The sequence below is a fragment of the Poecile atricapillus genome, chromosome Z, assembly GCF_030490865.1.
Source record: "Poecile atricapillus isolate bPoeAtr1 chromosome Z, bPoeAtr1.hap1, whole genome shotgun sequence".
Lineage (NCBI taxonomy): Eukaryota > Metazoa > Chordata > Aves > Passeriformes > Paridae > Poecile > Poecile atricapillus.
The window spans coordinates 122298981-122312494 of NC_081289.1; the positions used below are offsets into that span (position 1 = coordinate 122298981).

Genomic DNA, 13514 nt, shown 5'->3' on the forward strand with positions numbered 1-13514 from the left:
TATAGATTATAGATTATAGATTATAGATTATAGTAGGGAGGACATTATTTGATAAAGAAGATAGTCATGAACTAGTTGAGGAGTTTGATAAGAAGCTAGTGAAAGTAAAAAGAGCATTGAAAGTGATGAAATTTGGCAGCCTACATTACTTTGAAGAGGAGACTTAGGTATCAAAACACTTAGATGCTTTTCAAACAAGTACCTGCAACACTGGATGCTTTCATTTAGTTGGTAATGGTGTTGCCAACTGTTGTCAGAGTTATAACACTAAGGAGGATGTGTATGGAAGGCTTCAACAACCAACAGGCTGACTTTGTGGTTCAGATGTAATTGATTGACTGTAGAATCCATGGGTGAAATCTATAGATTTACACCCTACTGAAGAGGCCAAGAGAGGATGTGATAATGAATGAATGAATGAATGAATGAATGAATGAATGAATGAATGAATGAATGAATGAATGAATGAATGAATGAATGACTATTGGAGAAATTCATTGTAGACAGAACAAGAATTATCTTCAACTGAAATGAGAAAGGTCTGATTCAAATGAGGATACAAAGCACACAGTGAGTGGGTCAGAAGCTTTCTGTGTGAGATATGAAGACAGTCCAGAGCAACTAGCTAACAACACAGGGTGCTGCATCCTTCAGAAAACATCTCCATTGTAGCTGTCTCTGCCTAGACAGGGTCCCCCAGAGCCCAGCAGCATTCCCCACACTGGCAGGGATCTGTCCAGTCACAGTTTGAGCAAACATGAGCTTAAAATTGCAGAGCAGTTAAAGCAGAAAGGGCAAAGTGATAATAACATAAAATATAGTGGAATTATCTTCAAGTATTTTTTACATTAATTAAAATTTAAAGAATAAAGTATGAGTCATTTATTTGCTACCAAGACCTGAAGATCACAAGCTGACAACGAATACAGTTGTGGGTCTTAATTACTGCTTAAAATAGACAAAAATATGAGAGCCACAAACTGTACCAAGTATAATTCTTTATTTAGTAATTTAATATTCCTCCCTTTTCATTTCAATGCATTTTTATATGTCTGACCTTCTGTAGACTCCTCATTTTGTTCTCCAGTTGAAAGAGCAAAGCTGGTTAATTTCTGGTGACATTTTGTAGCCATGCAGAGGCTGAAATACCTTTTTACACTTGGACTTGTTTATAAATCTGAATTCAGTGAATATCTCCCTAGCCACACAAGCCTGTAAGCTGGGTGATGTTACTAAAATGAGAGTCTATTCCTTCCCAGAGACTCCCTGAGTGGAGTTCATCCACCCTCTTCCCAAGGGCCCAGAGGACAGGGAAAAGTTCCCTATAATGGCTTTAGCCATGGGAAACAGCTGGACCACTCTATGTCTTCACTTGTCTTCTGCTCTCCCAGTATACCACTGACTCACATGGACTGTGCTTATGGCACAACCAAATCCTTCAAATTCAATGGCATGGGGAATCTGTGCTACAGAGAAATCGAGTTTTGCCTGGACCTTGGTAAAAAGGAAGAAGCTCAAAATCACAGCCTTCCAGCACACAGGAATTTCATTATAAAGCAATATTTATGCCTTCAAACAGGGACTGGTGCTCCCTGTCAATTACTAGGCACCAAAAGCAGGGGAGGATGCTTGGAACCACTCAGAAATGCTCTTTAAAAAGTTAGCAAAAAAATAAACCTTAAAAGCTTGTAAAGGAGCCACAGGGAATCATAGCTGCCACTTAAATTATATTAAAGGGCAATAAATTGAAACTAGTAAAAAAGAAATGTGTCCTTACAGGGTGCATTGTCAGCTTATGAAATTCACTGTAGCGGGAGGTCAGTGAAAGAAAGTCCATAGTTTGTTTTTTCCCAAAGCACTTTTTGGATCACTACCATGATGCTTCCCGTGCTGAGAGAAAAGGCTAATCAAACTTCATACTCCAAGGCACAAACTGTCTATGGGGGTCAGGAGAGAACGTCACCCTCAGAGACAGTGTATTAAGCATATTCTGCATTTTCCCTCTCGACCTTCGAAGGAGGGTAAGGATCTCTGCAGAATTATTATATAACCTCAAAGGCAAATTCTGCACAAATGCCTCTGTATTCCTTGCTCCTCAGGAGAGATTCTCCTCTGGCAGATTTCAGCACCTCTGAAAGCATAATTTTAGCTCAGAAAAATGTGTTTAAGCATTAGCATTGATGAATGATGCAACATAAAGGTGCAGCAGCACCCTTGAGCCACAAAGACAGTCATGGGAGAAGCTGAAACAGACACAATTTACTGGCAAGTAAGAGAGGCAGCCTCCCACCCACACCATTGTACAACATCCCAGGTGGAAGACAAAGACACTCATCTGTGCATGAGCCCCAGCTTTGGAAAGCGTGGGAAGGGAGACATCCTCCTAGCAGTTTTTCTCTGAGGAGTAGAAGTAAATCTCACAGAAGGCCTTACATGACTGTTCATAAAGCCCCTCAAGCACAGCTTAAATACAAGGATGCTGGTTAATCAAGCAGCATCCCCTGCCACATCCCAGGCAAGACCCTTTCACTCCTGCTGAGGCAAGACCATCCCCTTTGACTCTTACTCCTATTAATATTACAGTCAGGTGAAAAATTAAAACTGTTGTATCTACTGTGCCCTTCCACCAGCACAACCATTTGTTTTGTTTTCCCAGTTCCATCAGAGTGTGGGTAATGATTGGTCCATGATGTTTAAAGGAAGCCAGTGGGTTCTACATCTGCATCTCTGAGTTAAGACATGGCTATCAGCTGTCCAATAAATTTTGGGTAGATCACATTCATTCATGAAGTCAAAGCCTGAGACCTGGCTCTCAGGCCCCAGGTCTTACCTCCTCCATGGCTGGATGAGCTGGTGTGGCATGAGGTGTGGTCAGACACAAGAAAGTGATTCATGTGTGGTCCTCTTAAATCTTTCAGAAAAGACAGTTATTCACTGTGAGAAAGCTGAGTGGCAGAACAATTTTGACCAACCCTGCAAATGTTCATACATGCATCTGCTGAATTCACTGCCAGGTCAGTATGGGCTCTAAAGGCTGCAGGATAAGGGTCTTTACTACCCAAGCAGTAACTCTATTTCAGCTACCAAACAGCTGAGACATACCTGTGACTTTACAGGTTGCTAATTTCCAAGGATTCTGCTCACATTCACTGCTGCGGCATTTGGATTTTTCCTATGTTTATAACACATATGAGGGAAAAACTAAAATTCCTTTGTTCTCCCTTTCATCTCTATGCTGAACAGGCATGCTTCCCAGACCAACCATCCTGAGCTCAGCCTTAGCAGCAGGTAAGAGGTGGTCATCTCCCTGCCAGAGATGACCTTGCTTTAGAATGAATGGAGTCTTAACTCCAGTGCTGGAAATGAAGAAGATTTTGTTCTTAGCTCTCATGTTAATAATTTAGAAAATACATGCCAAATCACCATGTTCTCTCAGTTCTCTCTGAACACAGCTGCAAACTGCATTAGTTGTTAGAGTGAATGGATATATTTCAGATGAAATATTTGTACTGAATTATTAGAGTAGTCTGTATTACAAAATTACTAATAAACATTGCTTCTGGCTCAATTTAGCCTGAACTCAGTGAACCTAGCCAGTGGTGAGAAATCAAAAACTCTGAAATACCTGATGAATGAATCTAACTAATCAAGAAGCCCTGCAGGAAGTAGATGCCAGGATTAATGAGCCAGTGGTTTCACCATGCCATGCTGTTATTTCTTCACATAAATGCCCTCAGATGAGATTACCTTTGTCATGAAAAGGAGAAAAGGAAGGTTACATACTTTCAACTGACAGGTTAACTGCCATACCTCCATTACTGCAAGATACATTTTCATGTGCAGAGATTTTTATTCTGAAAAATGAAAATTTAAATACCACAACACAAATTAAACCACATTTTCATTTCTAAGAGCAAGGATCATTACTGCTAGTACAATAATATAATCCATGCTGCAATGTTTCCTGATCCCTTGCCTTGCACAAACTTTCTTCCCTTATTAGTAATTGCTCAGTGATTGCAATCTCCAGCAGCGGGTAAGAGCAGATCCTGCCCTCCATGGGGATTTAAGCAGAGGAAGGGAGGAGAGAGAGAGTGTCAAAGCATTTCATCAAGAGAGTAAATGAAAGGTTCAGTGACATTATCTTTATGTATATTCCTTAGGCATTAGGGGTGATGTTGTGTTTAGAGGAAAGTAGAATTACTTGAATATGTGCCGACATGGAAATGAATCCATACATAAGAACATAAATCTCAGTCTACTTACACACTGGGTAGAACAGCTAAAATGCACCTTAATATAAGCAAATAAGCCCAGCTTGTAACAGCCCCAGTGCCTGGTGTTACCTACTTAGTCAGTAATAGGCTAATTGTTATTCAGCGTAACTATTCCCTCTCAATTTATATGGAATTCACTCATTTATTTTGATCACTTTACGTGAATGAAGCGAAGCTGCTCATGTTGTTAGATGGAACTGTTTTGTGCTGTTTAATTTTTATCTTTTAACATCAGCAAGATTGAGACTTTATAGTAAAATAATTCAGACAAAGCATGTAGCATATGTGAGTGAAGCCTGTGGTCCCCTTCCTTCCACCCATGTTAAACACAGAAGAGCATCAGCTTAGGTGGTTTATGCTGCAAAGCTTCAGCAGGTGCTAAGGGTACATATAATTTCAAAAATCTCCAGGACTCAGAACACAAGGATCTATTGCTATGGAAACAAATCAAATTTGTATCAAAGTTGTATAGGATCAAAAAGCTTTGCTCATAACCAGAATTACAGTTGCATTAGAATATGGAGGAAATGATGGATGTTTTAGTAGCAAGCATTAAGCTGAAGGATCTTTGTAAGGCCCCTTTCACAGAGCTGCAATGTTCAGTGTCAAGAGTTGGATCTTACAGGTTGTGTCTCAATCCCCTGCCCCCAGCCAGAGAGCGCATTTTTCTCCACCATTAAAAAGCACATATTTTTTTAAGATCTTCCATACCACACTTTACGACATTCCTACATCATAAAGCTGTCTTGCTTATAGCAATAGAAAGCAGCTGTAAAAATTATGTGCTTGTAAACAACCTTCCATGCATTTGGAAGAAGTAGAGTGAGATTTGCACTCTTCTGCATGTAAGTCTTTTGCCCTCCTGGCAGGCCATACTGTGGGGCATGGGGAAGACCAAGGGACATCTCCTTGGCCCATGCAGGGTCACTCGTTGGATATGGAAGCTGGAGGTACTCTAACCAGCTCTGTTCCGTAAGCACCCTGTGTGCTTGCATCTTCGATGGCTGAACTAAACTGATCACGGATTTCAATCTCAGAGCTAAGCCTGGGTGCAGAGGGGCAGCTGCTCTGCCCAAGGCTGGGCTAGGGACTAGAGCAGGGCTGGAAGGAGAGACAGAACATGGTGACTTCCTTTTCCAAGTGTTCCTGTGGTATGGACTGTGGTATGGGACCTGTCTTGCCTATGCCAGACTACCTCAGTGGAGCATCCTGGGTTGTTTCAGCACCTGCAGGAGCAGACTCCTGCAGAAGGGCATAGGGCTGTTTCTTCAGGTGATTCCCAGAGGACTCACTTGTGGTTTGGATGACCAATAATTTATTCTGCTTTTATTTCTCTTTTAAATTAGATATGCATACGTAATATGCACTTTGGAGCAGGCAAGGACCCTTCTGCGGGTGCCTATGGAGTCGGGCACTCTCAGGTGTGTAATTAAGAGGTGTGTAATTGATGTACAAGGAGAAGAGATCTCAGTGTATTGCATAAAAGGCAAGGGTGAGGGGGGAAGAATCAAAGAAAGAAGCCCAAACCTGGCTGTATGATGCTTGGCAATGTACTGCGTTTCTTTTTCCCGCCATATCAAAGTTTGCACTGGAGTAAAGCGAGAGTTCTCTCTTCCATGGGACTCACTTTGGGAGCAGCCAAGCCCTCATTTCACATTCCAAAAACACGAATCATCCCTCCACTGTACGCCTCCCGCTGACCCAGTCTCCTTCATCCCTGGCCCCTGCCCTGCTTCACCACAGAACTTCTTGTTACTCGCAGTTTAAAGGCCAACCACACAGAAAGATTAACAAAAGTTTATTAATCATGAAGTATTAAAATTGTGACAAGTGAAAGGCATCAATGCAAAGTTAAGCAAGCAAACTATCCCCAAACTTGTGACAAAGGACTCAGTGAATACCACAGAAGGAAGTCCTGTCTTTTTTTTTTTTTTTTTTTTTTGCCTGCAGTTGAAGACACCTCTCATATCTCACACGCCACATCAAAATCTATAATTCTTCATATCACATACTGAAAATGGTTTTATTTATCCATTCACATTAACTTGATATAAACGTGTCCGGAAAAGTCAAGTAATATGTTTTATATTAGCTCAAACATTTATTAAGTAACCCAAAATTCAATAAATAAGCACAGACAATAAGTTAAAACATATCACGAATCGACCAGTATGTAACAAGAATGCTTTATCTACACAAAACATCCTATTTCACATCGTTTGTTCATTCCTCCAGCGGCCCTGCCCTGCGGCGGGGTGACCGGCACATGCAGGCGGGCGGGCCGCGGGGCCGAGCCGGGCCGGGCCGAGCCGGGCCAGGCGGGGCGGGGAGCGCGGCGGCGCCTCCGCCGGCGCTGCGGAGGGACAATAGCAGCAGGAACGTAAATAAATGCGTAAATAAAGGTAGGGAGGATCGGCAACTCAACTGTCACGAAATCAAAGATCCGAAAAAGGGAAGCGCTCTTGCGCGCTTTTTTCTTCCCCCTTTTATCCCCTTTGTTTTTTACAAAAAGAAGCTTTTAATTTTTTTTTTTTTTCTTTTTACCCCATCACATTCGCTGTCGCTCATCAATGCTTAATCAAAATGGATTTGATTCTCGCTGGGGTCTCCGTGCCTTATCGCGAACCCGCCCGGCCGCCCCCCGACGGCGCCCTCACAGCGGAAGGAGCCGGCGGCAGGTCGCCGCTCCTACATAAACCGTAAAAATTATGAAAACAGAAAGAAAAAAAAAAAAAATGTATTTCTTTGCAAAGCCAAAGCCGGGCGGGCGGACGGCGGGAGAGCCGGGTCGTGGCGACGGAGGGAGGCAGAGCCGGGCTCGGGGCGGCCGCGAGTCCTCCCGCCGCCGGGCGGGGCAGACCTCGGGGCAAAGGGGCGAGCGGGTGATGCGCGGGGGCGGAGGGGGCTTGGGGAGGATCGGGGGTGTTTCTCGGCCCACAAACCAGTCTGTTGGTGTCTGATTTCAGATCCTGAGTCGACTCCCTGGTAAGTCGGGTGGGGGAAGGCGGGGGCGCGGGGCGAGGCGGGGACGCGGGGCGAGGCGGCGGCGGCGGGGGCGGCGCGGGGCGAGGCGCCGGCCATTAGGTGAAACTCATGGAGACTGTGTGCTCTAGTGCTTTGCGGCGGAGGGAGGCGATGCTGGTTCCCCGCCACACGTCGCTGCTGTCCGGGGAGCTGCAGAGCTGGGGCGAGCCCGTCACGTTGCTGGGGCCGGGCAGGGAGGCGGGCACCATGCCGGGGAAGGCGGGCTGGTAGAGGTGGGACTGCAGCCCGGCGCCGTTGGAGCCCGCCAGGCTGTTGGAGAGGCCCATGGAGTTGGGCGGCGGGCCGGCCGCCAGGCTGCACTGGGACAGGGACTGCGCCATGGCTTGCTGCCGTCCCAGCGCCGGCGGCAGCGGCAGCTGCGACACGCCGGGCATGGCGGCGGCGGCCCAGCGCGTGTCGTTGGCGTGGAAGGAGCACAGGCTGTCCCCCATGGCGGCGGCGGCGGCGGCGGCGGCCGAGGGGAACTGCGGCAGCCCCGGCGTCGGCAGCAGCGTGCCCGGGGCGCGGAACACGTTCGTGGTCTTCTTGCGCTTCTTCCACTTGGCGCGGCGGTTCTGGAACCAGACCTGCGGGCGGCGGGCAGCGACACGCTCCGTTAGCCACCACCACCCCCCGCGGCCGGGGGCCCCGGCGGGACCCCCGCCCCGGCTCCCGCCGCCCCCTCGAGCCTCGCCCCCACCGGCCTCGGGAGCTCTCCGCACCCGCAGCCCCACGCGCGTCCCCGACACAGGTTGAGGAAACCGCTGAAACTTTTTATAACGAAAGCGATCAATTTGTCCATCCTGGGCAGGAGACTCCAGGAGAGGATCATGGCCTTCCCAAAGGGAAAAAAAAAAATTTAAAAAATAAAAATAAAAGAGAGAGAGAAAAAGTAAAAGAAAATCGGAAGAGCCTACGGCTCTGGCCCTTGGGTGGACGTGCTCCCGAGCCGCCATCGGAGAGCCCTGCCCCGGGCCAGCCGCCTCGCCACCGGGGCCCGGCCAGGAAACCCTCGCACCAAACCGCCCGAATTTGGGTTTAAAAAAAAAAAACAAAAACAAAACATAACAAAATCAAACCTATAATAACAAAACCAGAGGTGGTTTAGGTGAGTGGGTGCCCGTGGCGGCACCGTGGCAGGGATGGCTTGGTGGGTCCCGAAAGCCACCGTGAGAGTGGTGAGCCGGGAGAAAGTGCGACCACCTGAAATCCGAGGGAGCGCAGTGCCCGGTCCGCCGGATTCCACCGTCTCAGGTTCCATAGGCGGACTGAGAAAGGCGGACGCCCATTAGCGGGAATGAACGGCCATGAGGGAGCTAAATATTATATAGATAATCGAAAAATCGCGTTCAATTATGTTTTAGGGTTAATAGTCAAATTGCGGCTACAAAATCTTTTTATGTTTCATGGTTTGCTGGTGGTGTAAAGAATCTCCATCAGGTCTGATCGCCTAAGTTCATAGCTACGCTGCATATGCTTTTAAAATGTGAATGTTTCCAGTTGAAAACTGGTGCATGACAGATTAAAATGCAAGGAAAACCTGGGGGAGATTTTGAAAATGCACACATGACAACTCTAGAAATATATTAACCACGAGCATTTGGCAACTTTGAACTCCTTTTAAAATGCAACTAGCCCCTGAAAATTATTAATACAACAGTGAGAATCTAATGGAGGTTGGAATCTAAAAACCTACCTTGATGATATCTGCTGTTACAGTAATATAGACATACTGTAAATGTATTTTAAAATATATAGCCCATTTAATTCCCCAGCTATAAACGGGTGAGAGAGAGTGAAAGTGATAGAGAGAAAGGGAGACAATATTGAGATAATATCACTTTTGTTTTTCTTCCTCTCGTTTTTTAAATTTTCTTCTTTCTTTCTTTCTTTTGGTTTTGGCTGTTTTTTGTTGTTGTTGTTGTTGTTGTTGGGGGGGGGTTGTTTGGTTTTTTGGTTTTTTTTAGAAGCCGAAGCTTTATGAAGATCTCATTGGAATCCAGCAGATGATTAATGTGAAGATTTGGTAGGAAATCTGGAGAGCTGTATTAAAGCTCAGATCTCAGGTTCATTTCGATCAGCCAGCCGTGAACTCTGGGCCGAATTCATTACACTTTAATAGTGCTGGGAGAGGAAGAAAATGCAATTTCTCATTCCATTAGAAAACTAGAAAATACTCTCAGCTTGTCCCCTATTAAGATGTGGCAGGTGACGGGACCATTGTGGGGGACACGGTCAATGGAATTACAGCACATTATTTTTGTTCATATAAAATATTGGAAGGCAAGCCTGACTGTGCAGAAGTTATTTCACTGATTTAGTTTTTATGTAAATAAAATATTGAAAGTTAATTAATCCGTGCTAGAGACTAATGATTATGCTTATTATATTGCATTTGATCGCGTAATTTGCATGATTCTCGCATTGCTGCTTAATAAGCCATTCCAGGTTATAAATAATTCTGAAATTGGTTTCTAATAATGGCATGCTATAAAAAGAATGGTTTTATTACAGCAGCTTGAAAAGCAGAGCAATATCAGATGTGGAATTGAACTCCCGTTTAAGCATCAGCCAGTTTAATAATTATTTAAATGTATCATATACATTAAATACAGATCTAAAATGAGGAAAGTGGTGATTTATCCTAGCATCTAAAACCCTTAAAAACATATACAGCCGCTATAAATTAAGCACTTGGAGCATTCCTTAATCAGTGTGGAGCTCATGTGCTGAAAGGAATGGGTAGGCTATCTGTTAAGTGTAGAGAAAACTGTAAAGTACTCATATAAGAACATAGACTAGTTATTATTTAATTTAAATTTGATCAAGTGATCAGTGATACATCGGATTGTGAAGTAAATATATTAAATATTTTTTTTTGCCTTAGATTACATAATGTTAATCATTTTGAAGTGTTAATTAAGAAGGTTATGTTGATCTGATTACTTTTTAAATTACAGAACATTATTGTAAAAAAAAATTAAATTGACACTCTATTAAACTGTTTTTATCAGCAGTCTCGAGCTATTAGCATTGGTTTAAGATTATGCCAAGGCCATTAAAACACTTTGTCTTTCTTCCTACGAATTTCTTTGATGTGCTGTTAGAAAATAACTATTTCCATTTTATATTTTACTTCATTTACCACACTCCTAATATTGAAATTGGTATCATTAACCTTTGGGAAACCCAATAAAGTTTAATAGACCTCGTTTTCTTTTTTTCATTGAGTCAGTTGTCCAATTATATTTTATTTGTGAATCTAATTTCTTTTTTAATTTAAACTAATTATAGTTCTGTATAGGCTGAGTCAAATTGTTTTAGTTTTTAAAAGCAGACGTGCTTTTTCTGTCACATTCAAGAAGGGAATCTGTTTTCCTTCATAAAACGTTCATTTAGGGATTTCTCTTGACGTGTCTTTATTTAGCTGAGGAGCCTGTGCTTGCCGAGAGGGATTTTGAACAGTGACTGCGCTAAAGTGCTTCAGCAGCGGCATTCCCGGTTGCACTGTACTCAGCCGGGGTGCGCATCCCACAAGTGCTTCTATTGTGCAGGCTTTCGTTCCTCGGAATGGGCTCGCCTAGAAAGTCGCTAAAATAACCTTGCGCACAAAAAAACCTGCGTCTGAGCAGTCTAACGCTTTGAAACTTCTCCCCCTTTACCAATTTTCCTTTACATTTATTTGCCTAAATAGTTTCCCGCTGTCCTGTGTGCATATATATATATATATATATATATATATATGTACATATGCATATATATATATATATGTATTTTAGAGAACAAAGTGCACCCTAGATGTTGAAGTTACTCGCTACCCCGCCGTCCCCAGGCATTATAATAGACAGTATGGGGAAACTCCTAGTCCAAGCACAACTGGCTTTTATCGAAGTGCCTTTTTACGAGCCGATACGCCTTCCCTCACACCCCACCTCGGCTCTTAGGGCGGTGGGCTCTGGCGGGCGCCCCTTCCCGGCGGTGCCGCGGCCGTGTCGCCGTCGGCACCCTGGACAGCGGCCCCGAGGTCTCCGCCGGACTCCGCTCCGGGGGAAAAGGAGTCGTTTCCGGGAGGTTCGGCTCGACTCTTATAGCGCCGGGCTATTGCAAGGACTGAGACCGTTCTTCTCGGGCTGTCCCTGCCCGGACTCCTTCCAGCCGCGGGTCGGGCCGCGGAGCTGAGGGAAGCTCGGCCCGCGCCCCGCTCGGGATCACCGCGCTGCAGGAGGGCAGGATAGAGGACAAGGGGACACCCCAAGGTGACACTTTGGCGGAAAGGGGAGCGACGCATGTCTGATTTTGAGGCTTTCTGACCAAACTGTTGCTTTCAGGGGTGAGTTATTTACCCCGCCGTCGGGCTGAGGTTTGGGGCACCCACCCCCCCTCCCCGCTGTGCCTGGCCTCGCCGCCGGCCGGCCGTCGGTGAGACCGGGGAAGGGCCGGCAGGCACTGCTCGGGGGCGGCTTTTCATACCTGCACCCGGGACTCGGTGAGACCGATGCGCAGGGCCAGCTCCTCCCGCATGAAGATGTCCGGGTAGTGAGTCTTGGCGAAGCTCCTCTCCAGCTCGTTGAGCTGCGCCGGCGTGAAGCGAGTGCGGTGCCGCTTCTGTTTCTGCTGACCCTGCTGCTGCCCGGCCTGGCTGGAGTTCTGGCCGCCCTGCTGGCCTTGCTGCTTGTCAGGGTCTTTGGCGCTGACGGCTAGGGAGCTGGGGTTGGATCCCACCGTGGTGATGTCCTCCCCGGGCAGCAGGGTGGTCCCTTCCACCGTGTCCGAGTTGGGTGCCATGTCTCCCGGGTGGCCCCCCGGATCCGAGCCCCCTACGCCCAGCCGACACTTCACCGCCTCCCGATGTCCCAGCAGCTCGGCCGCGTCTTTCATCCCTGCGGAAGCAAAGGAGCGGCAGTCACTCGGCTGCAGCTGGGCATGGATGCATCAGAGCCCCTCTCCAGTGCACTGAACTGGCGAGAGACATCCAACCACCGCCTCCGCCCCGCCGTCCCCCGGCCGGCCGCCCGCCAGACCCGCAGCCCTGCTCGGCTCCACGACACGCAGAGACCCTGGCCCGGCGCAACCCGGGCGGAGGAGAGAAAACTTTACATCGAGCAGCTCCTCTTCCTGCTGAAACAACCAGTTCCCTGCCCGGCCTCCCCTTGCAAGACCAAGGGAAGGGAAGAGGAGGAGAGCAAGTTTTCACGGGTTCAACTTGGGTTTTCCAGCGGAGCTGGTAAGAGAAAGAGACTGGGAGAAAGAAATAAGGCTCTACCCGCCCTGTTGCCGGGAGCATTACCTCCCCGAGAGATGCGCGGGGACGTCGGTCAGTCTGGCCGATCTTGCCCCTCTCCTGCCTCCGCTTCTCTAAACAAACTCATGAATAACCATAAATTGATAGATACTGATATTTCTTCCTCCCCCCCCCTTTTTTTAAGGAAAAGAAGCAGCGAGAAAAGCAAACGGGAGAGCAAGAAAAGGCCACACAGAGCTCCGTAAACACCATGGAGCTCATTTGCCCTAAAATAATAATAATCATCATAATAATAATGTGTAGGTATGTATATGAAATCTGGGGAGAGAAAAATTAAATGATCCACAACTCGCTGTAGATCTACATACTCGGTAGGTCTCACTCTCTTCTTTTTTATGTTAAATCAAATTAAACTTTAATACAGTACAATTACTTTTAAAGGAATTAGCCCATTTAGAACGCATTAAGGTAAAATAAGGAACAAATTGTCAATTTCCTGCCCCGGCTTCCTCCCCGCTCGCCGCCGCCGCTGGTGAAGCCGCCGCGGGGCGGGGGGGTGCCGGGGGAAACTCACCGAGACGGGCGTCCAGGAGGTCGGCGTGAGACAGCATCGCGCACCGCTCCAGGGCGAAGGCTGTTCCCCCCCAAATTTTAGCGGCCTTAAGTTATTTAAAATAGATATAAGATATGAGATATATATATATATATAGATATATATATATATATAGATCGTCTAAATGAAAGAAAATTCGGTGTGTGGTTAAAAAGGGGGTCTCTTGCATTATAATGTCCTTTAGAGAGACGGGGAGGTGCTTAACACTTCAATGAACCCGTGAGCAGCTCGGCGCGGGGACCAATCAGGAGGGCAGCCTGCAAATGTCAGCGCCCGGAGCGCCCCGCTCCGCCCGCCCGCCGCCCGCCCGCTGCCGCCGCCCCGGCCTCCCGCCGCCCCGGCCTGGCCCGGCCCGCGC

At 46.6% G+C, this 13514-nt stretch overlaps 1 protein-coding gene across 1 annotated transcript; it reads right to left on the reverse strand.

Annotated features, from left to right (window-relative positions):
* Nucleotides 1-6820: 6820 nt before the first annotated feature.
* On the reverse strand, nucleotides 6821-13154 carry OTP (orthopedia homeobox). Its single transcript, XM_058825897.1, has 4 exons — nucleotides 13118-13154; nucleotides 12589-12656; nucleotides 11772-12218; nucleotides 6821-7888 (listed from the first exon to the last, which is right to left on the reverse strand). The coding sequence occupies exons 1-4, from the start codon at nucleotides 13152-13154 to the stop codon at nucleotides 7358-7360; spliced, it is 1083 nt and encodes a 360-aa protein (XP_058681880.1). The 3' UTR covers nucleotides 6821-7357.
* Nucleotides 13155-13514: the final 360 nt, after the last annotated feature.